The sequence below is a fragment of the Phyllostomus hastatus genome, unplaced genomic scaffold, assembly GCF_019186645.2.
Source record: "Phyllostomus hastatus isolate PE091 unplaced genomic scaffold, TTU_PhHast_1.1 phas_scaffold_216, whole genome shotgun sequence".
Classification (NCBI taxonomy): domain Eukaryota; kingdom Metazoa; phylum Chordata; class Mammalia; order Chiroptera; family Phyllostomidae; genus Phyllostomus; species Phyllostomus hastatus.
The window spans coordinates 293919-319817 of record NW_025334018.1 but is presented as its reverse complement, the minus strand read 5'-3'; the positions used below and the strand labels follow the sequence as shown (position 1 = coordinate 319817).

General features: G+C 40.4%; 1 protein-coding gene and 1 pseudogene across 1 annotated transcript in view; one reads left to right on the top strand and one right to left on the bottom strand.

The window, feature by feature from the left end:
* Positions 1–25799, bottom strand: part of RNF115 (ring finger protein 115) — an 80860-nt gene extending 55061 nt beyond the window's left edge. Inside the window, exon 1 of the mRNA XM_045816488.1 lies at positions 25484–25799. Coding sequence (XP_045672444.1) covers positions 25484–25789 — 306 coding nt within the window. The 5' untranslated portion in view covers positions 25790–25799. The remainder of the gene's footprint in view (positions 1–25483) is intronic.
* Positions 3849–5438, top strand: LOC123804333 (annotated as a pseudogene).
* Positions 25800–25899: the final 100 nt, after the last annotated feature.

Genomic DNA, 25899 nt, shown 5'->3' with positions numbered 1-25899 from the left:
ATACTCAGGCCACCAGGGTAGAGCAGTAGGTCTGGGGTCATCAGGATTACAGGCAATTGCTCAAGGATGCTGGACTGTTCTTCCTTCCCAACACTTCTTTGCAGCCTGGATACTTGGTAGGAACATGAATTATGCAAATGGTGGCCAGGGAACTCAAAACCTCTGAATTAAACATAGAAAAAGAAACAAAACTAGACTGGCGATCCTCTTAAGTCTTTTAGATTTCTGTCTGCCGACACTCACTAGCATTTCTTTCACCAGAGAAGTCTGATAGGACATTGGGATCCTGGGGGTGCCTTGTGGCCCACTAGGAAAGCTCCTGAGGCAGGGAAAGGGGGATACCTCTAGATTGTAAAGGACTATCTGTGTTTTTTTCCTTCCCTTTAGGATCACCACAGTCGATGTGGGAACCATGCCTTCCATCCCTTCCAAATTGCCATTGGGTTGCATTCTTAGCAATTGGGATAAATTTGAGCCTAAAAATTTAAAAAGAGATTAGTTTTCTTTTCTAACACTGTTTGGCCCCAATATAAATTAGGGGACAGAGAGATATGGCCTGAAAATGGGAGCAGGAATTATAATACTATTCTACAGTTAGATCTGTTCTGCTGGAGGGAAGGCAAATGGTCTGAAACTCCTCATGTGCAGGCATTTACGGCTCTGTTCTGAGATCCCCGGTTTTGTTCCAGCTCCACCCTAATAGAACCTAGGAGCCCAAGTGTTGATCAATTAGAACAGGGGTGTGTCAAGTGCATTTTCACCAGGGGCCACATCAGCTTCCCAATTGCTTTCAAAAGGCCGAATGTAACTTTAGGACTGTATAAATATAACTACCCTTAAGAGTTAATTGAGAGCTCGGCACTGCCACTGAGGAAACCAGGTGCAAAGCCAGATAAAACAAGGTGGAGGAGTGCATTTGGCCTGTGGGCCTTGTGTTTGCCACCTGTGAATTAGAAGATACTCTCCTTAGTTCCCCACCTGTCTCTCAAGGGATATTAAGGGGACGCCAGAGTTCAGGAGTTTCTGCCCCTACCTTAGAGTGATCAGCCTCTCCACCACCTTATGCTATGGACAGCCTAAAGCTACCAGCTGAGGAAAAACTCAGCCCCACAGGACATACTAGGAGTGGCACTTCTTATCTCCACACCACTCCTACCCTTGAGGGAGGTAGCAGGCACAGAAGGCACTATAAGGGTACAAGTGCCCTTCTCTAGAACTGATTTACAACAATGTAAAGACAGGCTGGGGAGTTTTTCAAAGAACCTTTCACATTTCACTAGTAATTTCCAGACTCTTACTTTAACCTTTAGTATGTCATGGAGGGATTTGTACGTAATTCTGAACCACCTGATGTTCCCCAGATGAGGAACAGCAGATCTGCGAGGAGGCCCATAAACATGCAGACCAGCTGCATACCCAGAACCCCGGCACTAACCAGCCTGACTTCCAAACTGTCCTAGAACAGGATCCTGACTGGGGATACAATACCCAGGGGAGAATCTGAAGTAAGGATGCAATGATAGAGTGCCTACTGGCAGTAGGCAGGAATGAGAAACTGCACCAAGAAACCTGTAAATTATGAAAAGATCAGGGAAATCACCCAGGCAAGGAAGAGAACTCAGCTCTCTTCAGAAACAGACTAGTAGAAGCCTTCCGAAAATATACAAACTTGAACCCATCATTCTAAGGGGGTCAAATCTGATTGGACAGCATTTTATAAGTCAGTCTGCTGATATTCGCAGGAAGCTTCAGAAATTACAAATGGACCCACAGACCCCCCTAGACCAGGCTCTTGGATATGGCCTTTTCAGTCTTTAACAGTGGGGATTTGGAGGAAAGAAAACAGGGAAAGAAGGAAAGGGGGAAGCTAGCTGAGCTCCTTGCACTAGCCTATAGTAGTGCTATTGGCAGAAACCAGACCCATCAGGGGAGCTCGGGGAGGCCTCAGAAGAATCAGGGACCAAAGGATCAGACCTGTTATAAGTGCAAGCACCCCAGACACTGGGCAAAGAACTGTACTCAACCACCTCCGGAACCCTGTCCTCTATGCAAGAACTTCAGTTCTAATCCCTGGCAGTGGAAGGTAGACTGCCCCCCGTTCCCAGAATGGAAAGGGGTCATCACCCAAGGCCATGGCTCCTCTTGAAGACTAAGGGTGCCCAGGGAACAGGTCAGCCCCAGGGAATACTCATATTGCCATCTTTACCGAGGAGCCCCAGGTAACTCCGGATGTGGCAGGTAAGAATATCAACTTTCTTATTGATACTGGGACCACTTACTGTCTGTAACTCTTAATCTGGACCTCTTCCTCCAAATCAGCTAAGGTAATGGGGGTAGAAGGAAACCTTAAGGCCTATTTCTATACATTCCCTATTAACAGAGAACTTAAGAGTTGGAAAATGTTAGTTTAAGATAAACAGTTATAAGCTTAGCAAGTAATGTATATGTTAAAGCTTTTGTTTCAGAAACTACAGATAAAGCCCACCTCGGATCCTGGGAAAACAGCTGACCTCCTGGGGCACTGCTAAAGATTACCACCTGGGGACAAGTGAAGGCATACAGGCTATTGTTTCAGGGAGGGCCAAACCACCACCTGCCCCTGGGAACACCTAACTGCCCAGGACAGGAATGTTGCAGTTTCTTCTACCTGACCCTCCCTGAATTTCAAAACCCCTCACTGCACCTTGTTTATTCCCTGCCATAAAAATCTTGGCCTGGAAAGAAAAGGGAAGATGGTCTATTAGGGTATGAACCCACCATCTTCTCAGATCACCGGCCATCTGAATAAAGTACCCATAAACATTCAATCGCTGTCATTGCTTATTGGGTTTGGTAGTGACAGGCAGCCCGAACTCCAGTGTCTTTTCCAGTTTCACTATCACTTGCCAATTTGAGAGTCAAATATTCAAACACTCCTTTCTGAATGTTCCTCAGTGCCCTATTTCTCTGTTAGGCCAGGACCTTTCAGCCCATATGGGAACCATCTTGTTGTTCCCTGAAAAGCCACTTGAGTTAACTTAAGTAAGGTCATGATAATCAGTGGTAACTGAAACCAGGAGGAAATCCCAAGTTCAGTTCTGGATGCAGTAAACTGGCTAGTATGGGAGTCAAGGATTCCAGGAAGAGCAAAGACTTGAGTTACCAGTTAAAATCCAATTAAAACCCAGATCAGATTATCCTCACAGGAAGCAGTATCCTATTAAAAGAGAGGCTTTGGAGGGGTTACAGCCCATCATAACTAAATTTATACAACATTCATAGTTCCTTGTCAATCTCCTTGCAACATTTCCATCTTACCAGTGATGAAACCTACGGGAGAGTATAGGCTAGTCCAGGATCTAAGGCACAGTTGGCAAACACAAATCCCAAGTAAGTTATGAGAAGTTACCAGGAAAAACACAGTAAACAAGGTTCAGATTATTATGCAGATTTAAGTCCAAGGCTTCTCTACAGATAGTGAAGGCAGGCTGAGTAAAGTGAAGGAAACACCTTTACAAATGGAGATTTCCCCTATAAATGTAAATGTCTTTTTACAAAGGGTAACTTCTATTTCAGAGCTTCTCCCAGGTCTGCTGTTTATTAAAATTAACCAACAGAAAATAATCAACATTCCAAAGCAGCATACCCTGAAGTGGCAAACTCTGCTCTCTTTCAGTACCACAAATCTCTCTTTTAAATAAATAGTATCATGATTTGGGCTGGTAAGAAAGAAATACACTTTAGAGAATGCCTTATCATAGTTTTTAAACATGTATTTTAAACTACTGATTAAAGCAGATCTGGGAAACACATTCTTTTCATTATACTACATTAGTTGAAAATAACTATGATTTGGATTGGCAGCCATCATGAACGACACAGTGACTATCCAGACCAGGAAGATCATAACCAACAGACCACTTCTGTGCAAACAAATGGTCACCGATGTCCTTCACCCTGGAAAGGCAACGATACCCAAGACGGAAATTTGGGGAAAACTAACCAAAATGTATAATTAAGACCACACCAGATACTATCTTTGTGTTTGGATTCAGAATCCATTTCAGTGGTGGTGTTACAGAACAGACCTGTGATGGGGGGTACAAAATATTATTACCAAATGGACCCCCCTTCCCCTGGGCTCCTCTTGTAGTAGGTTCTCCTTGACCACCACCAGGGAATTACAGCTCTCAATGTCAGAGATTGATGAAAAGGAAAGGAATTATTTATTCAAAAGTTATACAGACTTAAAAGTAATGACTTATTGTCTTCACTGAAATCCCAAAGTCCCTTAAAACACTCCCATCTCCCCATACAGAGTCCTTCCTTCCCCACTTTGCCCAGTTTGGAGGTACTGTATCTCAGGAAGAGAATAGAAGTCCATGGCTCAAGCAGCCCCCGGTTCTTCCCAGTAATCCATGCTTGGCTGGCAGCCTCCCTAGGTTCCCAGCACCATCAACTGTGTCACCACAGCGATCTCCATCCAGTTTTTAATCCAAAGCCACATGGCACCTTCTCATGGCCCACCAGCAGGAGTCCTTGCACCCCTTTCCTTCCCACAGCCTCTCTCTTGCATTATTCCAAATTGCTAAGAGCTCTGCTTCACTGCTACACCTTACTTTCCGGCTTCCTAAGCTATGTCACAAAAGAAACCCCAAAGCCGTGTGGTTCCCAACCTTGCCAAAGCCACGTGGTACCATTCCTTTCTTGCCAAACCTGCATAGGTTTCCCCCCACCCCTCACCTGTCATCCATGGCTGCCCTGACTGGGTTTAAATGCCAGCGCCAATCTTCCTCTGCAGACCCATTTCCAACTCCTCCCACAATCGGCTACACCTGCCAGCATTCCCGTATGTCTCCAGCTTTTCTGGGCTGCCATAGTAGGTCTGGACAGGCATGGCCCCATGGTGTGGAGCCAATTATCTCCAAGCTTTCATGCAGGTGCTATAACCAAAGGGGGTTGCCTCCCAGTTACATCCTGGGTGGAAGTCACTACCATCTCCCTGGTTCAAGGCATGGCCACAGCTATATATCATATCCGTGAAACCACCTAAAAGTTACAGATTTGTTAAACGACCATGCCTGAGGTTAGTTGTAAAACTGCTCCAATGCAGAACAACTCTCAAAGGCCCCCCTCCATGTGTCCCATCCCCCAGTTTAGATTTGTGGGGGTGAAGATATCCTACATTTTAATATTTCCTGGACACCCTGTGTTCTGGATCCCATTACAAATCCCTCTTTTGGGGGCCCCCTGGCTGCACCCTGTTACAGTGGCAAGACAACTGGCTTTGGCATGATTTATGATTCCTTGGATTATGCAAAGAAAATGAACCCAAACACAGACTCACAAGACACGGTCTATTTGAGAAGACCTCAAGAAAACAGAAAAAGGAACAGAAGAACAGAATGAAGAAAGTCAGGGGAAAGGCAAAGGCCAATGTTGGTGCTGGCAAAAAGTGAACTGGAGACTGGAAAATAGAAGGAGTAAAGATTCTTCAGTGACTTTATCTGTGATGATTACACAGATTTTTCATAAGATCAATAAACTAAGAATTTTAAAAAAGAAAAAAGAAAAGGAACTATAGTTTGCTGTAGCTTGAGTGAAAAATTTTATGGCAAGGCCAAACAAGGCATTGGAAAATTCAGCAGCCATTCAGCCCTTTCTTCCTGAACACAATCCAGGGCCTGAAACCTTCCATCTTAACCAGCTCAAACATCTACTTAAAACAAACCAAGAAAAATCCTGTCCCTTAGATAATGATTCACAAAACCAAATTCATAAGCCATATATGAGGTCTGTACAGAAAGTATCCAACCATATGCCATGCAAAATGGAAACAGTTAATGAAGAAAATACAAGATACAAGAAACATTGTACATAGGACAATGATACCTACATCCCCCCTAAGTAGGCATCTTGGGACTTCCCACAGTTCTCCCAGCACTTCTTCCACTGTTCAAAAGATTCGGCAAAATCCTTTCCTGGAATCTCCATTAGTTACCCTGTTGTATTTTCCAGAATCTCTTTTGTGTGTGTGTGTGTGTGTGTGTGTGTGTGTGTGTGTGTGTGTGTTTAACTGTATGAATTTATTTTTTTAATATATTTTATTCATTATGCTATTACAGTTGTCCCATTTTCCCCACTTCACTCCCCTCCACCCTGTACACCCTCTCCCACCCATATCCCCCCTTTAGTCGTGTCCATGTGTCATACTTACATTTCTTTAGCTTCTACATTTCCCATACTATTCTTACCTTCCCCCTATCTATTTTCAACCTACATTCTATGCTACTTATTCTCTGTACCTTCCCCCCCCCTCCTCCTCCCACTCCCCTGCTGCTAACCCTCCATGTGATCTCCATTTCTGTGGTTCTGTTCCTGTTCTAGTTGTTTGCTTGGTTTGTTTTGGTTTTGCTTTAGGTGTGGTTGTTAATAATTGTGAGTTTGCTGTCCTTTTACTATACATGTTTTTTCTTTATCTTCTTTTCTTAGATAAGTCCCTTTAACATTTCATAAAAGAAGGGCTTGGTGATGATGAACTCCTTTAACTTGACCTTATCTGAGAAGCACTTTATCTGCCCTTCCATTCTAAATGAGAGCTTTGTTGGATAGAGCAATCTGGGATGTAGGTCCTTGTCTTTCATGACCTGGAATATTTCTTTCCAGCCCCTTCTTGCCTTTATGGTCTCTTTTGAGAAATCAGCTGACAGTCTGATGGGAACTCCTTTGTAGGTTACTGTCCCCTTATCTCTTGCTGCTTCTAGGATTCTCTCCTTCATTTTTACCTTGGCTAATGTAATGATGATGTGCTTTGGTGTGTTTCTTCTTGGGTCCAACTTCTTTGGGGCTCTCTGAGCTTCCTGGATTTCTTGGAAGTCTATTTCCTTTGCCAGAGTGGGGAAGTTCTCCTTTATTATTTGTTCAAATACGTGCTCAATCTGTTGCTTTTCCCCTTCCCCTTCTGGTACCCCTATAATTCGGATGTTGGAACGTTTAAAGATGTCCTGGAGATTCCTAAGCTTCTCCTCGTTTTTTTGAATTCTTATTTCTTCATTCTTTCCTGCTTGATTGTTTTTTTCTTCCTTCTGGTCCACTCTATTGTTTTGAGTCCCAGTTTCCTTCCCTTCACTTTTGGTTCTTCATGCATCTTCCTTCATCTCTTTTATGGTAACCTGCATTTTTTCATCTAATTTGTGCCCAAAATCAACCAATTCTGTGAGCTTCCTGATCACCAGTGTTTTGAATTGTGCATCTGATAGATTAGCTATTTCTTGGTCGCTCAAAAGGATGAGTCCTGGAGGACTGTGTTCTTCTGTTGGACACATGTCTCTCTCTCGCTCTCCTTTGTTAAATTTTTTTTTATTTTTTTTTCCAGGTCTGGTCGCTCTTGTTATGGTGAGGGGAGGAGCCTTAGGTGTTCCCCTGGGCTGGGCACCCCAGTCGCTAGATTGTGACGTTGTACGCGGGGGCGGGGGCGAACAATGGCGGTAGCTCTGTTCTCCTAGGATCTCAGTCCCTTCTCTTGGATCCTGGGTTGCGCACTCTGCCCTGGTCCACAACGCTGCCTCACTGGGTCCACCAGACGCCGCTTGCGTACTCAGGGTCCACCACTGCGTCCTGGAAGGCTTACGCGCTCCCGGTTACCTTACGTGCCCAGTTCTCCCCGATCTCCGCGCGCCCTGCGCCTGGCTCCTCCTCTCCGCCCTTCCTACCGGTCTGGATGAACGGGTCTACTTCAACTTCTTGGCTGTCCGACTTCCATTCAGATAAATTCTCTGTCAGTTCTGGGTGTTATTCTGGCTCTAAATTGTTGTTGTTCTAATCTTGGTTGTGCGTGGAGGTACGGTGCGTCCACCTAATGCCTCCATCTTGCCAGAAGTCCGTATTTTCCTGAATCTCAATGATGGTCTGAAATCTCTATCCTTTCAAAGATGATTTTAGTTTTCGGAAAAGTCAAAAGTCACAGGGTGCCAAATCTGGGCTGTAGTGGGCCTGAGTCACCTGGGTGATTTGATGTTTCATCAAAAGACTCTGAACAAGACATGATGCATGAACAGGCGCGTTGTTGTGATGAAGCCGCAATAATCACCAGTTGCCCAGAGCTGCAGTCTTCTGAATCACCCAAATAGTTTCCAGAGAGGAACATTCAAGCTTAAAGCAAAATCTGATGCAGATTCATTGCTCTACTCGCTCAGTCATTTTTAATGTGATGGCCACAAACTACATGTGCTCATTCAACGGTGTCTACCACCCACAATGACTAGTATAGTGAAGTCGTCATTGTTCATGCATGCACATTTCAGTCCACCCTCCTTCGTTGCCAGGTTTCATCAATGTCATGCAAACCATCCTCGTTATATTAACAATGGTTTGCCGTTTTTCAGACAGACCTCATATAAAAAACCCTAGAATGTCAATTTACTTAATTGCAATAAGAGTTATTACCAAATGGGCCACATACTTTCACTATTCAACATAGTGTTTTTCTTTTTTAAAAGATTTTATTTATCTACTTTTTTTTAGAGAGAGGGGAAGGGAGGGAGAAATGGAGAGAAACATCAATGTGTAAGAGATACATGGTTGCCTCTCGCACACCCCCTACTGGTGACCTGGCCCACAACATAGGCATGTGCCCTGACTGGGAATCGAACCAGTGACCCTTTGGTTGGAAAGCTGGCACTCAATCCACTGAGACACACCAGCCAGGGCTCAGCATAGTGTTTTTCAATAAGCAAATTTTCCTGAAAAGTATCCTGGCACTGAGAAAAAAGCTGTGGGTTCAGAGACCTAAATTCCAATCTTAGGACTTCAGTTAGATATTAAAGTCACACTACCTTTCTGACTTTCAATTTCCTCATCAGTATGTAAAATGATAGCTTGCTTCACTGCTGTATTATTGTAAAGTTAAGATGTTTATAAAATACCTAATTCAGTGACTGGTACATCAGATAGACATTTAATAAAGATAGCTATTATGGTTATTCTAAAATTATAATCACTCGCTAAATAAGCAGAGAATCAGGGTACCAACACAAGTGGATATAGTTTGTGTCATCATGCCAGGATAGTCTAATATATCCATCCCTAGTATAAGCATCAATTAAAGATCCTCAAAATCAAGCACCTGGGATTCCACTCCCTCTGGGTAGTACCAGGAAAAGCAGTTTGTTTGCCTCTAACTCTTGAATTCTTTCACTGCTGACCACAATTCACACAACCTCTTCCATCCTGATGGAATACAATACTATTTATTACTTGTCTATATTTTCTTAGTTGCAATCACAATTTAGTCATGCCCTACACTGAGGTTGCAACCAGATTAACTGGCCTGCAACCCAGGCACGTACCCTGACTGGAAATTGAACCAGTGACCTTTCTGTTCACAGGTCAGAGCTCAATCCACTGAGCCACACCAGCCAGGGCAGTCCCCACAAGCTTTTAATGCATTCTCTTCTTTTCCTTCTTATATTTCAAAGTATCAATTATCACAAAATGTGACGGTTTGATAGGACAATGAACCAGGACCTATTTATATTAATTAAGTCCTATAGTAAAATTTACATACCTTTGAACTTGCAATAAATTTGTACCTAGTATAAATTTATTCAGGATATGAAATATAATAAATACTATTTCCTAATTCCATAGCTTTGCTTTTTTTTACCACTTCACTATCAATGTCTAAGTGTCTTATTTTATCTAAAACAAAAGGCTATTTTCTATCTCTTCTGACAGAGTCAAAAATCTAAGATAATAATATTCTTACTCATAATATCTCATTTATATTCTGAGTAACACATGGCAAAACTGTTCTGAACTCTTAATTACAGGAATTAGGAACACAAACTAAAACATATCACACATCCTAGCCCAACTCAAAACTCCCCGAATTTCATGTCAAACTCACATCTCTAGGTCAAAAACCCTGGTATTTTCTAGAGACTTTTCCCATAATCCCCTTTAATTATCCCTTTTCAATCCAGGTTACATTTCATTTTCAAAAGCAAGTGAATTCTAAAACAAGACAACAAGACAAGACTTCTGAGTTATATTCCCAGTTCCACCATTACCTTCATAGTCTTTGTGAAGACCTGTTTCTCCTCTGTAAAACTAGAGCACAGACTTACTTATATAGCCTCACTCTCTCTGAGCTCCAGCACAGGGCCAGCAGATTAAAAGGTATCAAGACATAATGGGGAGAAAATAATAGTCCAATATCAGGGCAAGAGTTGTGGGGGAGCTTTCTCCCAGACAGAAGTGCTGGCAGAGGCCACTGCTTCTTTTCTGAGCCCTCCCCACACAGAGCCAGCAGGCAGGTACCACAGCTGAGACTCTAAAACCCCACTCACATTGTATGCCCCACCCTGGTGATTACCTGAGGCTCTGCCCCACCCAACTTTCAGACCCACCCAAGCTATTTCCATGGCTTTCCCATACAGATGGCTTGTCTTGGTCCATGCTTCAGATTTTCCTAAATTCTCTCAAACAAGCAGCATCTGGCTTCAGCTAGCCCCACACCTCTCCCTAAGTTGCCCCAGGCCTAGCACTAGCGGTAGCCAGCCATGGTTCACCGCCTAACCTCTCCTGGGTACCTCCTCCAAGCCCAGCACAAGTAGCAGCCATCAGAAGATTGCTTTCTAGTTAATGTTGTGTGACTCTGGACAAAGCACAGGAGGTGGCTGACCTTTGATGTGCCAAAAGCAATCAAGGTTCAACCACAACAGAAGGGTATACAGAGCCCACACAGTGGGTGTACCTTAAGTATCCAGCTTGGGTAATAGTGGAGGCTGTCACTAAACCACCACAGGTGGTTTAAGTGACACTACAGGATACAGAATACATCAAGCATGGGAGACATAGTAGCTCTATCTAATACATAAAAACAAACACAGGGAGGCTGCCAAAATGAGGAGACAAAGAAACACTGCTCAAATGAAAGAACAGAACAAAACTCCAGAAAAAGAACTAAACAAAATAGAGAAAAGCAACCTATCAGAAGCTGAGTTCAAAAGACTGGTTATAAGGATGCTCAAAGAAATCAGAGAGGACCTCAACAGCACAAAAAAGACCCAGTCAGAAATGAAGAGTGCACTAATGAAATAAAGAACAATTCTCAGGGAATGAATAGTAGAGTGGATGAAGTCAAGAATGAAATCAGAGATTGGAACACAAAAAAGCAAAAAACAACCCATCAGAACAGCAAAAAAAAAAAAGAGAATCCAAAAAAATGAGGATAGTGAAAGCAGCCTGTGGGACAACTTCAAGCACAGCAACATTCACATCAGAGGGATGCCAGAAGGAGATGAGAATGAGATGAGATGAGATGAGATGAGATGAGATGAGATGAGCAAGAAATTGGAAAACTATTTGAAAAAATAATGAAAGAAAACTTCCCTAACTTGGTGAAGAAAATAGACATGCAAGCCCAGGAAGCACAGAGAGTCCCAAACAAGATGGATGCAAAGAGGGCCACGCCAAGACACGTCATAATTAAAATGCCAAATGTTTAAAACAAGATTAAATGTTAAAAGCAGCAAGAGAAAAGCAGTTAGTTACCTATAGGAGAATTCCCATTAGACTGCCATCTGATTTCTCAAAAGAAACTTTGCAGGCCAGCAGGGATTGGCAAGAAATATTCAAAGTCATGAAAAGCAGGAACCTACACCCAAGAATGCTCTACCCAGAAAAGGCATTATTTAGAATCAAAGGGCAGATAAAGCGCTTTCCAAACAAGAAAAAGCTAAAGGAGCTCATCATCAGCAAACTAGTATTATATGAAATGTTAAAGCTTCTTTTTTAAGATCAAAAATATGAAGAATATGGGAACAAATAACATCAATAACTGAAACTAAAAAACAAATAAACAGGAAGAACAGAAACAGAATCACAGATATAAAGAATGTTTTGATGGTTCGAAATGGGAAGGGGATGGGGGTATGAGTGAAAAAGATGAAGGGATTAATTAGTACAAATTGGTAGTTACAGAATACTCATGGGGATGTAAATTGCAGCATAGGGAAGAGCCAAAGAACATATATGCAAGACCCATGAACATGGACAACAATGTGGGGATTGCCTGTGTCAGTAGGGTGGGCTGATGGAGGGGGACAATAGGAAAAAATTTGGGACAATTTAATAGCATAAACAATAAAATATATTTTTTTTAAAAAAAAAGACTACTGGATGCTGACCAAAACCTCCTGTCCTGAGGACTTAACGATTACGCAAAGGGACCAAGGTAGGTGAGTCAGGGTGCTAAGTGAGGCCAGCTTGAGTCAAAGGAAAAAAGTAAAATTAAAAGTCCATATTAAAGAAAAAAAAAAGAAATAAAACATTAGGCCACAGTTTTAATATACAAAGATACCTATACAATTTAAAAGACTCTGAAGAGCTGTGATTCAGTTTCAAGCCCTAACTGCCTTGATGTTTATGGTCTCACTCCCTAAAAATAGTAATATTCACAACCTTCATTATTTTGTTCCTTCATTCCAGGCCATGACTGAACACTGACATTATCAGGGAGTCCAAACAAAAGTTTGGACCAACCAACCTTCTTTGGCTCATTGTGTAGCAAAGCAGAAAATGAGGTCACAGGACAAAGCATTACTTGATATAAGCCTGATCAAATAAATGGACAAGAAGCCAATTTTCCTAAGAAAAACAAACACTAAACTTCAAGAATTATCAGAGAAAAAGTTAACCTCATACAACATAACATAGCCAGGAAAGATTTAGTCAGTGTTCTTTGACTGCTCACAGTAAAGGCAGCAAGAAGGGCACAGACATAAAATAGTAAATAATTGCCCTGACCGGGTGGTTCAGTTGGTTGTAGCAACATTCTATAGCAAAAGGTTTCGGGCTCAATTCCCAGGCAGGGCATGTATTCATAGCTAGGTTGCAGGATGGATTCCCGGTTGGGGAATGTACCAGAAGCAACCAATTTGATGTTTATTCCTCTCTCCCTCCCTCCCTCCTTCTCCACCACTCCCTCCCTCCCTCCCTCCCTCTCAAGTCAATAAATATATCCTTGGGTGAGGATTTAAAAAACAAAAATGGTAAATGATCCAAAACACTTGCCTTTAGCTCTTGACAAGAAATTCTGCAATGTTCCAAAATAAATTAAAGTAACAGGAGAGTGAGACAAAGGAATAGAACAATCATCCTGTTAATAGCAGAAAACCAGCTAACAAAAGACTGCTCATATTCATGTCTGTTAGAACACCATTATTAACTTCCAGGTGGCTATTTCCAAGATAATCCAAAAGAGAGAATAAGCAGTTGCCACAGAATGCCAGGAGCCTCTGCTTCTTTTTCATGCAGCAGACATGCTAGTGTTTTCTACCTGGCCACAAGCTGGTGGTTTAGACTTCATGCCCAAGGCCCAGTCTTCTTTTTTGGCTAGCATTTTATTAACTCAATAAAACCGTTCTTTAAGAAAAACCCCCAGGTTCGATTCCCAGCCAGGGTACATTCCTGGGTTGCAGGCCATAACCCCCAGCAACCGCACATTGTTCTCTCTCTCTCTCTCTCTCTCCCACTCCCTCCCTTCCCTCCCTAAAAATAAAAATAAATAAAATATTTATTAAAAAAAAAAAAGAAAGAAAAACCTTCAGCTGTGGAAGTTCTTTGTTTCACACTCTGATGTATACCACCATAGTGTGGAAGAAAATTTTATCATCTTACCTTCATCTTACTCTGATAGAATCTTCTCACAAACTTACAACATTCATTCATTCATTCATTAAGAATGTATATTCTAAGCTGTACAATCCAAGCATTATGCTGGTGAGTGGGGAAAGATAAATAACCTGGGATTAAAAGTCAATGAAATTACACATAAAGTGAATATTCTGGTAAAATCACACTTAGGGAAGTAAAGGCATGTAAAACAAACTTCTGTGAATGTCCTAATCATAAATCCTTAGCCTCTAAATAAGAACTGCCCAACGCTTAGGCCACCCAACTGCTCAGCCTAAGTGGTTAAAAGCAATAAACCTGAAGTTAAGCAAAACTAGACTGGAAATAGAGAGTAACAAACCAACTGTGTAATGTTGGGCAAGTCACTTCATCAATGAAAAAGTGCCTAGAGCTCTGGCTGGTGTGGCTCAATGGACTGAGTGCTGGCTTGTGAACCAAAGGGGTAGCAGGTTCAATTTCCAGTAGGGCACATGCCTGGGTTTTGGGCCAGGTTCCCAAGTAGGGGGCATGCCAAGAGGCAACCACACATTAATGTTTCTCTCTCTCTCTTTTGCTTTCCCTTTCCTTCTCTCTAAAAATAAATAAATAAAATCATTTACAAAAAATGTTTAAAAGTGCCTAAAACATAAGGTTTCAACAAATTATAGATTCTAATAAATTCTTCTGAACAATTTAAATGTGGAGCATTTCTCAACCATGTTCCACAAGATTTTTACCAGTCAGTGAACTGTTCAGAAAATCAATCAATCAATCAATCCTGGGAGAAGCTGGAATAAATAGTAGTATTAAGCATGCTGTTTTACTGACTGATTTTTTTAGAACCATTATATGCTATTCTGTGTCATAACAGGAGAACACTGATTTCCAGACTTTTAGATTCCACAAAGCAGTTCAATTTTAAAATTAAAAAATTAGGAACCCACATCGGATTTTCAACTTTATTTTGCCAAATGAGAAATACTTTTTAAAAATCACCACCTATCAGCATCATTTCATGTTATAGTATCAGTTTAAAAAGGAATAAAGAACAAGCCTTTATATTAGATTAAATTAAATAACAGAATTTTAAATAATTTAGTGTTGTCTTCTCTACTGTGTGCCCACAGAGCAATTTCAAAACCTCCCATGTATACCATATCATACTTGGGATTCTAGTATAGCTCTCTGTCAATGAGATAAGAGAACTTTAAAAGTATGATCTAATTCACTTCAGGAACAGTCAGGTCAGAAAAGGTAATATACAAACTGAATTAATGAAAATAGCTACTGACCATTACAAAATAAGAATATAGTAAGTTAACAGAATAGAGCTCTAAAAGAAACAAATAAAGGTATTTATAAAATAGTCTTGAAAAGGAAATTATTACAGGCCAAATTTACCTGCCACTGAATACCAAGTCTTCCCAAAAAATGAGGTTTTAATTTACTCAATCAACATTGCCAGCATTAATGAGGTACTGCTTTGCAATATGATGTCCTCAATCCTAATTTTCTCAAGATTGTTCATTATATAGCAAACCTAGAAAATAAAGTTTATAACTCATGAAGGAGATTCGTTTCAAAAGTTAAATTTAAATCCCAGTAAGGATAAGTCAGTGAACTACAGAAGAAAATTCCCTTACCCAAAATCCAAAAATACCAAAAAGCTCAAATCACTAAACCGCAGATGCTAATAAACATAACTAACTTTACAGAAAAGGAAAACTAAGGCCCTTGAATGATTCAATAATTTGTTTAAAAATTAAAATAAAACTTTTCCCCCCGTGCTGCAACATTTGTATATAATTACTAAAACAAAATAAAACACCTATAAGAAAGGGCTTACGATTAGTCCCACAGCTTGCATCCAGTTTATTCTGAAAGCCCTTTCCTACCATGTTTAAACATAGCTCAGACCTAAAATGGGCAAAGGGGCATTTGCTCTGATCTTGAGATTGCTACCTCATTTTAATGTTTAAACACAAAGTCAAAAGGAGCAGAAATTATTTAAATCCTAACTCCACTACTCATTTTCCCCAACATTTATGAATCTCTTCTTCCTGAACACAGCCCAAGTACTAGAACAGCTCCTGGAATATAGTAGGCACCAACAGTTACTGAATGAATGAAAATAGACTACTGATATTACTGCATGATCTAGTGTCTCTTATTTTACTTTTAATTTACTTATTTATTTTTATCCTCACCCAATGACATTTTTTCATTACTTTTAGAGAGAGGAAGGGAGAAAGGAAGGGAAACATCCATGCAAGAGAGAGAAGCATCGATCCAGTTGCCTCTCAGTACACACTTGGACCAGGGACCAAACCTGCAACCTAGGCATGTGCCCTAATGGGGAATCGAACCCTCAACCCTTCAGTTACAAGGATACTCCAACCAACTGAGCTACCACTAGCCAGGGCAGTGCCTATTACTTTAATGTTGTTATCAAGCATAAACAAATTTCAAAGTGCTATACACTTCACAAACACAGAATATATGTCCTCAAAGAAAATATCCACTCAATTTCACTCAGGAATTCCAGAAATAGATATACCTCTGAAATTATTTACCCGTATTTTTCGGACTATAAGACGTACCTAGGTTTTAGAGGAAAAGAGGGAAAAATTTTTTGAAGCAAAAAATGTGGTAAAATATTTAATAACATAAATAACATAATATTTCACCAATGTAAATGTAAACAGAACTCAACAGCAGCACTAACAACCATTATTCCTCCCAAATGGGGGGCAGGGTGCGCCTTATAGTCCGAAAAATACAGTATAACACTTGTATTGTAGGATAAGACAGACTGTTATACTGCTATCCCCATTAAAAAACCTTGGGAACACTAAATATCTCATCTAATATTGTATATTACAACACTATACTAGTACATTAAAACAAGCCTCTCCCTCATTGAGTCAGCAACTACACTTGACACAGAATAATAAACCAATAATTCTAGTGATGAGTAAAATCAAACACTCATGATTCTCATTTACATTACTTTCAAATCTAAAGTATGCAAATCAATAAAACTAGCAATGAAAGCTAACTTGCTGAATTTTCCTTTTACATATTAAACAAAAGGCATTCAATAAATGTACCATTATAGTTTCATACTACATAGGCAAAGTTTAAAGTGTTTTTCAAACCAACAAGTTCAGGGTACAAAATTTACATTCCTCAACCTAACTTATCCTTAACTACAAACATTAATACCTCTAAACATTCAGCAGTGAACATATGACAAGATCAGAACCTAGTAATTGACACTATAAATTACAATCAGGGAACCAAGAGCTTTACATATTAGTCTGAGAATAAAGTACCTCAGACTACCACTTAAATTACAGCAGGTTTGCTAGAAGCAGCTAAATTCCATTCAACAAATTGTTACAAATGATTACTGAAATAATTTTGCTTAAAAAGCTAATCAGCTGTTCATCTGGAAAGGAGGTAACTATGGGAAGCTCCTCTGCTTACAAGCTATCAAATATATAGTAAAAACAAAGCTATACACAAAAAAACAAGAGACTCCAACCCTGTAGTCCATCAGACCACTGCTGTGAGCCAACCTTTTTTTTGTTTGTTTTTATGAATATTAGTACCCCTCCCCATGATTTTCAACTTGTACAAAAGCAGAAAGTGGTAAGAAGAAGAAAAAGCCTGCAAATACAATTTCTTCATTCAACAAATACTTACTGAATGAATATTATATACCACTGTTCTAAACTCTCACTGAAAAAGGAAGTAGCAATAAGAATAATGAGAAAGTGAGAAATTTAAAGGCATAAAGGAAAAATTATCTAAAGGAAAAGTAAACCAAGTAAATGGACATAGGCTGAATCTTTAACTAAAGTAGTGAATAATAAGAGAAATTAAGAGTGATTAATAAACACGAACAAATATAAAGGACACATGGACAAAAACTGGGGGGGTTGTAATGGGAGGGAGGTGGGGAGGGATGGGAGGGTGAGCTGGGATGGAAGTAAAGAACAGAAAACTGTACTTGAATAATGATTAAAATAAAATTTTTTAAAAAAGAGTGATGAATAAAATGGGGAAATGTTTTCCTGTAAGACTAGAAGGCATTTTCAATGAGGACAATACAATCTTCTTTTGTACGTCTATTGAAGAGTTTTGGTTGTCAAAGCCATAAAGAATGCTACTAAAAACAATAAAGTCCTGGTTGGTGTGGTTTAGTGGCTTGAGTGCTGGCCTGCAAACCAAAAGGCTGCCAGCTCAATTCCTGGTCAGGGAATATGCCTGGGCAGTGCCTATTACTTTAATGTTAAGGCCAGGTCCCCAGTTGCGGGAACACAGGAGGCAACCAATCCAGGTTTCTCTCACAAATCCACCTTTCTCTTCCTCTCTTTCTTCCTCCCTCCCACTCTCTCTAAAAATAAAAAGAATGCTAATACCATTTAATGCACAGAAGCCAGGAAAGGATAGGAAACTATAGCACAATGAAATATCTCTATTATTAAACTTCACATGGATAGTTAAGTAGATAAAAATATCTTTGTAATTATCAAAGCTTAGGACCTAACTCCATTCTACAATAAGCACCAAGTCCTTCTGCATAATTTTAATATACACTAAATGTCCAGAAAAACAACTACTGAAAAAAGTGAGAGAAAATTATATTGGGTTGACCAAAAAGCCGGGTTTTTTTTTTTTGGTAAGACGGCTCTAGGAGCACTTAGTTATCTTTAACTTCACTTGAAACAATTTTGTTACTTTATTGTGACAGCTGCCATAATAGCATGCATTAAAAAGAAACTTCCAACATTGGTGAATTTTTGTGTAGTCATTTTAATATTGAAGATGGAAGAAAAAGAGCAACATTTTTGGCATATTATGCTTTATATCAAGAAAGGTAAAAATGCAACTGAAATGCAAAAATAGATTTATGCAATGTATGGAGAAGGTGCTGTGACTGATCAAATGAGTCAGAAGTGCTTTACGAACTTTTGTGCTGGAGATTTCTCACTGGACAATACTCCAAAGTTGGGTAGACCAGTTGCAGTTGATAGCAATCAAATCAATCAAGACATTGAGAACAATCAAAGTTCTACCATGTGGGAGATAGCCAACATACTCAAAATATCCAATCAGTAAAGTTACTGGTGAAAATGAAAAATTTGTCCATTATTTTACAGAAAAAGACAAATGAACTTTTTGGCCAACCCAATACTTCATGTGTACCTTTACCAAAAATTATTCAGCATTCTGGTGGTTTGTTTATCACGGTATTTATGTTCCAAATACCCTAATAGCAGTCTACTCAGGAAGCTGTTATATCTATGCTTGGTGCCAGTATCTACTACAATGTAGATATCTTCCCTTTATGGACACCCAAGTATTTACAGATTGCAATGTACATTATTTTGTCATAAATTTTTTTATTCTTTATTTACAGCTAGATAATTTTTCAAAAACCATATGTATAGGAAAGTTGTATTGCCTATGAATTTCCTTTCATTAAAGGAACTCTAAGAAAATACTTACTATACAAACAGAGAACTGGGCCCTGGCTGGTGTGGCTCAGTGGACTGAGTACTGGTCTACGAACCAGGGAGCCACTGGTTCGGTTCCCAGTCAGGGCGCATGCCTGGGTTGCGGGCCAGGTCCCCCGTTGGGGGTGCATGACAGGCAACCACACACTGATGTTTCTCTACCCCCTTTTTCCTTCCCTTCCTCTCTCTAAAAATAAATAAATAAAATCTTAAAAAAAAATAGGGAACTGGGTTGGATAGGTTTAAGAACCTCCAGGCTAGGAGATCAGCATCACTGTAGGATACATGCAGGTATCAGTTTAACCCAGAAAAAGGCAGAAAGGGGCATGTAACTATGGGATTTTTTTTCTTTTGAGAAAGTAAATTCTAAGCATGGTGAAAGCAAATATAATGAAATCTTTTCTAGAAAATGGTCCTCTAGGTTTAATATCTATTCAAATCTGCACATCAAAGTGAGCAGCAAGGAGGTAAAGATACCTTGTCTATGAAGAACTTCCCTGTAGCAGTAGTTGCAATTATCAAGGAGAGAGATTACCTATTTTGACAGATTTTCAAGAAAAACAAAACTGCCTATTTGAGGAAATGGGGCTAGAAAACCTACTTAACATAGAAGAAAAGCATGCCTAATTTAAAAATCACCAGAGCCAACTATTTGACATACATTCCTCTGGACACCTTTAAGGAACTTTGAACTGCTAACAACTGGACTTAAAAAAAAGATTTTTAAAATCTTTCACAATCTAACCTAAACTTCTGTATGTGAAACTATAAGAACTACCTCAAATGTTTCAATTATGGTAAAGGCCCTATTTTCTCTACAAATAAGGATTGCTCACTTCTACACTACCTTTCAATCAGAGATGACATAGGTCCATTTCTCTTAATGTCCATCATTCAATGTTCCAATAAGGGCACCTCAGTATCATTTTACAGTAGGACATACCATAATAAACTGAGTCAGATGACTTGGCGCCAGTCACATGAAGAATTAGTATTAAAGCAAGGACAGGTAACTTTTTAAAAAATACAATGTTGCCTTATATTTTTTTAATTTTTTAAAGAGTTTATTTATTTATTTTTAGAGAGAAGAGAAGGGAAGGAGAGGGAGGGACAGAAATATCAATGTGTGGTTGCCTCTCGGCACACCCCCTACTTGGGAACCTGGCCCCCAACCCAGGCATGTGCCCTGCCTGAATCTAACTGGCAACCCTTTGGTTCACAAGCTAGCATTCAGTCTACTGAGCTACACCAGCCAGCACCAGGACTGATAACTTTAATTCACCCTCTCCACCAACAGTTCTGAGAAACTGTAAGTTTAACCACAAAATCTCCTGGGCTCACTTAATGTCTAAGAGGTATAAGAGAAACACAGCAAGTAAAACTTGATTCATGCTAAGATGAGCTGTAGGAATACTAAAAGTTAGGCATGTTTTCTGCTTTTTGCTTTACTTTCTAACTAGAATTCCTGCGTATTACATGTATGTTACCACCTCAATTCCCACCAAACAAAAAAATTTGGATACTTTTCTTTCAGAAGTTGTCCTACAATGTGTAACTTGAGAGGAGTGATCCAATTCCTGTCTCAGTAACCACAAAGAGATAAAGTGACCCCAACAGTCATTGCTATAAATGGAATAGCAGCCACTAACCACTATTCTAAACAATCCCTCCCATCAGGGCTTTGGCTAAAATTACATGCTCTCATTAGTTTACTGAAAATTCTCATCAGGATCCCAAAATTAGAAATCAAAGTCATATCAGAAAAAAGCCTTAAGCATCACTGACTTAAGACAGCAATGACTATCCCCACGTCATCCTTCTACATCAGTGTTCTCACCTTAGCACTCCTGATATTTTGGGCCCAATAATTCTTTGATGTTGGGGGCTGTCCAATGAACTGTAGCATGTTTAGCAGTATCCCTGACTTTACACACTATGCCTGAATCAACCCTCTACCTTCCTCCAAATTTGACAACGAAAAAGGTCTACAGACATTGCCAAGTATCTCCTGTAGAGCAAAACTGGCTGAGAAACAACTGTTCTACACTGGTTTTTTTTTTTTTTTTTAATTGTTCATTATTCAGCTGTGGAGAGCTGAAGAAGAACTCAGCATCCACAGGTTTATTATTTTTATACCCCTTCTAACTTGACTATAGAGAATAAGCAGCAATCCATACCAATCCTCCTCTAAGATGATCATCTTTGACCTCTCCCTAAATATAAGGTCATAAAAAGTCAACTAAACATAAAGAAATATGGAGTGTCAGTACCCAATCAGTACTTTCCCCCCAAATATAAGAAATTTCATCTGCAGTAAGTTTAAGATTTTATTCTTCCCCATACTGAAAAAGTCCCACAGATTTCCCCAGTATATACATGTCTATCAGTAGAATTAAGACTAGGATGAGCCCTCTACCCATACAAATACATATTTCTTATTTCTAGATCCTTCAAGGGAACACATTTACTGACACTGTACAAACTTCACGTGGTAGCACCTACATTTTGTACCACTGATGCCTTTGGATCTCACAACATTAAAGCCACTACTTTTCAAATAGAGTTATTGGGTATAGAACTCATTATGCCACTTATTCATTCAAGAAATATTTAATAAGCAACTACTATCCAGAACCACACCAATGCTAGATAATCAAGTAGTACCTCTGTGGTACTACCTACTTAGCCCTCAATGTAACATAGTAACTCCATCAGTTCTGATTCCACATTGTCTCTCAATAGAATCGTTAAGTGAGATAGAAGCTTCTCATGTTGTGAAAATGAAGTTATTTTCATTTCATTTCTTCTATCATCTGATGACCAAAACATGTATTTACTCAATCATACATAAAATTTAAACCCTGGTGTTTCAGACCACATAATCAAAGCCTCTTATTTTAAAGTCCAAGTTTAGTACAGTGAAATTATTTTCACTGTAAATAGGAAAACACTCTTAAATACAGAAAATTTCTAAACCAATACTCACTTGTACAACAGACACTCTTGAAACCTAACAGATAACAGCACTATTGAATATTATTTTCATTTTAAAATTCCCTTCATGGTTTCCCCAAATATCATGTCTTCTTTCTAAATGAAAATTTTTATCCTTTTATCTGAGAGGATCAAATAAACTTTCCAATGTTGCCCTATACATATAATAATCATTCTGAGTTACCAGTGTTTGAATTGGTTTTTCAGTACCAGAGAGGTTTGTACTAAACCAGCCACTTACCGTTGGTCACAATTAAATGTTGGTCATTCTTACAACTGACATTTTCAAGATGACAGTCTGGGTTAAGGATACAGAAATGGCCATGAAACAAGATGAAACTCAATGGCTTATCTACGAATAAAAACTCTACTGTCGACCTCACTGCACCTTTTCCTAAAAAATGCGTAATGAAGCCCTGGCTGGTGTAGCTCAGTGGATTGAGCGCAGGCTGCGAACCAAAGCATCGTAGGTTCGATTCCCAGTCAGGGCACATGCCTGGGTTGCGGGCCAGGTCCCCAGTGGGGGCCACATGACAGGCAACCACGCATTGATGTTTCTCTCTCTCCTTCTCTCTCCCTTCCCCTCTCTAAAAATAAATAAATAAAATCTTTAAAAAAATGCGTAACAATTTTCTAAATGTTTCTCTCTTCTTCCTCAAATCACTCTTCCTTTCCTACTAATCTAATGCTATCTAATGCTATTCTCCTCAATCTGAATTCTACCTGTCCTACAGAACTCAATGTAAAACCCATCTTTCACTTTCCCTTACCTCACCAAAGCCACCATATCTCTCTTTGAATTCTAAAGCACATTATCCATCTTCATTCACCTTACATTAACTTTTCCATGTCTGTCTCGTCTTTCCAACAAACCTGTGAGGCCATATTCCTAGGCACTGCCTTCAGGGCATCCAGCAGAGAATCTTGTATGTATGTATAAGTATTCTGTCATATTTGTGTTAGACTTTAATTTACAAATCAGGCATCACACATTATGTGATGCCTCCAGGAATCAAATTAAGGCTTAGAAAAATACCTAACAGCTTTCAAATTATCCCTTTTCAAGAGCTCTAAGCAGTGAGGACTTCAGGTAGTAAAAAGAAAAGGTATAAGTTGTGGAAAGTTAAGACTGTTTTCTTACCCTAAAAAACACATAAGTGACCAACTTAAAGAATCAGAAAAGCTAAGAAGGGTAGCCGATGGATACTGGGGTTTTTGTAGTGATCACTTTGAAAGGTATATAAATATCAGATCACTATGTTATACACCTGAAACTAGTCATTTAAAAAGAGCTTTACTTCCAGGGATGCTGGGAGTGAGGGGAAGATCAGAAGAGCTAAGGCCAGGATGTTCAACAAGGCATCACATTCAACCACATGAGGACATTCCAGACTCCCTCTTTGCAGTAAGAGAGGCCTGGAGGCTCTGATATCCACTGGAGGAGAAAAAAAAAAAAAAAAAGGCACCTGCTCTTCTCAGCATTAAAATATGGCACAAAGTGCACACACAAGGGCATGAATAGGCCAGCAAAACTAAGTAACATGTAGAATGACAAGAAGAAAATTCTGAGATGTTCTAAATTAAAATTACAGAGGCCAGAGAGTGACAGAAAGTGACAGAACAATTAACCTGTTAATAGCTGTGGACCAGCTCTCACAAAAGATTGCTCGCATTCCTTCCATTCCTTGTTGGAATTTCATATTAATATGCAGGTGGCTATTTCTGAAATAATCCTACCAGGCACCACGGCATTCCAGGAGCCTCCACTTCTTGTTTACATGTGGGGTTTCCAGACTGTGGCCCACAGCCAACCCACAGGAGGGGGACATATCTTTTTATGGATTTTGTGCCTATCCCAGAGCTGGCTCCACTTCACCCTCTCACACCTCTTTGCCTATAGTTAATGTAAATACTTTCAGCCAGTTTACATCTTCTTGATGTATAAAAATGCTCACAAACCTCAAGACAACGGACATGCCTTTTCTACCAAGCTGGTGATTTAGACTCCTCGCCCAAAGACCAGTCTTCTTTTTGGCCAGCAATGGCCTAATAAACCCTTTCTTTTAAAAAAGATTTTCATTCATCTAAGTTAAAAATTTTTGTTTCATAAAATGAACCTGACTATGAGTAGAAAGGAAAGAAAATGCCTAAAAGCCTGAAAAAGCACAACTTTTCAGGTGATACGGTTAAAACACCCTTTAGATGCTTATTCACAGACTCCATTTTTGTTTCTAAGAAATAAGACACACAGTCATGCCTCGGAAGGCCTTCTCATAGATACCATCTGAGACACTATAAATAGTTAAGTTTTTGGTAGCCACCCTGTCTTAAAACTGAACCTTTATACTGCTAAGTAGAACCATCATAACTAATCCTAAAGATGGTTGGCCAAAGGATTCATATTATCCGGGGTGGGTCTCCCTGCAGTACCCATAACCCAACCCCAAACGGCTTCAGGGTTTTGCTAGCATGCTGCAGAAGCACTCTCTTCACAACCATTAACACTACCTCTCTAAGAGTTAACAGTCTAGCAGAAACTGGTAAAAACCAATTCATGTAAGAGGATGCAGTTACATTCTGTCCTGGATCTTTTCATTAGGTAAAGACAGAATGAGGGACAGGGGCTGATAAGGAAGGGAGATGGTACTGAAGACCCTGGCAGCATGACAAATTGAAGCAGTAAGTCCTGCCTTCTTCCTGAAACCATTCCCTTCAATAGTGGTACGGAGCACAGGCAGTCTGCAAGTCATAAGTACACTGCTGTTTTCACTTTCACAAGAACCCTGGAAAACCACTGAGTAACAAAATTCCCCTCCGCCGCAGTTACCTTCCACTCTCTCTTTCTGCGCTAACAGGGGCCATCATCAATCCGCTATTTTGATTCACTGAAAATGGGGAGTGGGGCAGTTCTGGTGAGAAGTGGAAAAAGAAATAAAGGAACGTGAGAAACAACAGCGGAATGTAGTGGGGTGGAGAGTCACTGTAACAAGGAGCCAAGGCGAGGAAAAGTGAAAGAAGATTGAAGGGAGAGTTTTCAGGGGAGAACCTGCTAAGGAAGAAAAAAAGATGGAGGAGGGAGGTGAAGAAAGGAGAAGGGGGCAGGTGGAGCGTCCGAGGGGTGGGGATTCGGGGAGTTAGGAAGCCAGTGCCCAGACGCCCAGGGTCTGGGGCCAGCGACCAGAGAACGGTGGTTAGCAGTATACGGGAAACCGATTTCAGGGATGTGCAGGAAGCTTAAAACCCATTCCGGGACTTAAAGGGGAGGAATCCACAACGATGCCCGAGTGCAGGGGTCACGGGGCTCTTACCGGTAGTTTGGGGCTGACTTCGCCCTTACAAAAGTGGCAGAAAAACCTGTGCGCCGCGAGGGCGGCGCCTGAGCCCGTCCCAGCTGCTGAGGCCTCCGCCATTTTTTTTCCTTCCGCCGCGGCTGTCCGAGAGGGCAGGCGGCCAGTCCCTCGGCAGGCCACTGCCTCCTGCCTCTGCAGCCGCCGCTGCTTTCTCCGTGCTCTCCGCGGCTTCGGAACCCCGTCAGTCACGTGAGTCGGCCTAGCCCAAAAAGGCCGCGGCGCAGATCGCGACCCTAAAGCCTTCCTCCAGCACCTAAGAGGCATAAAACCGAAAGTCCGCCCGCCGCTCCTCCAACAGTCTCTCGCTAGTCCTCCAACCTCCCAGCGAGAGGAAAGAAAGAGCGTCCCCGGAAACCACCGAAATTCTGGGGTAG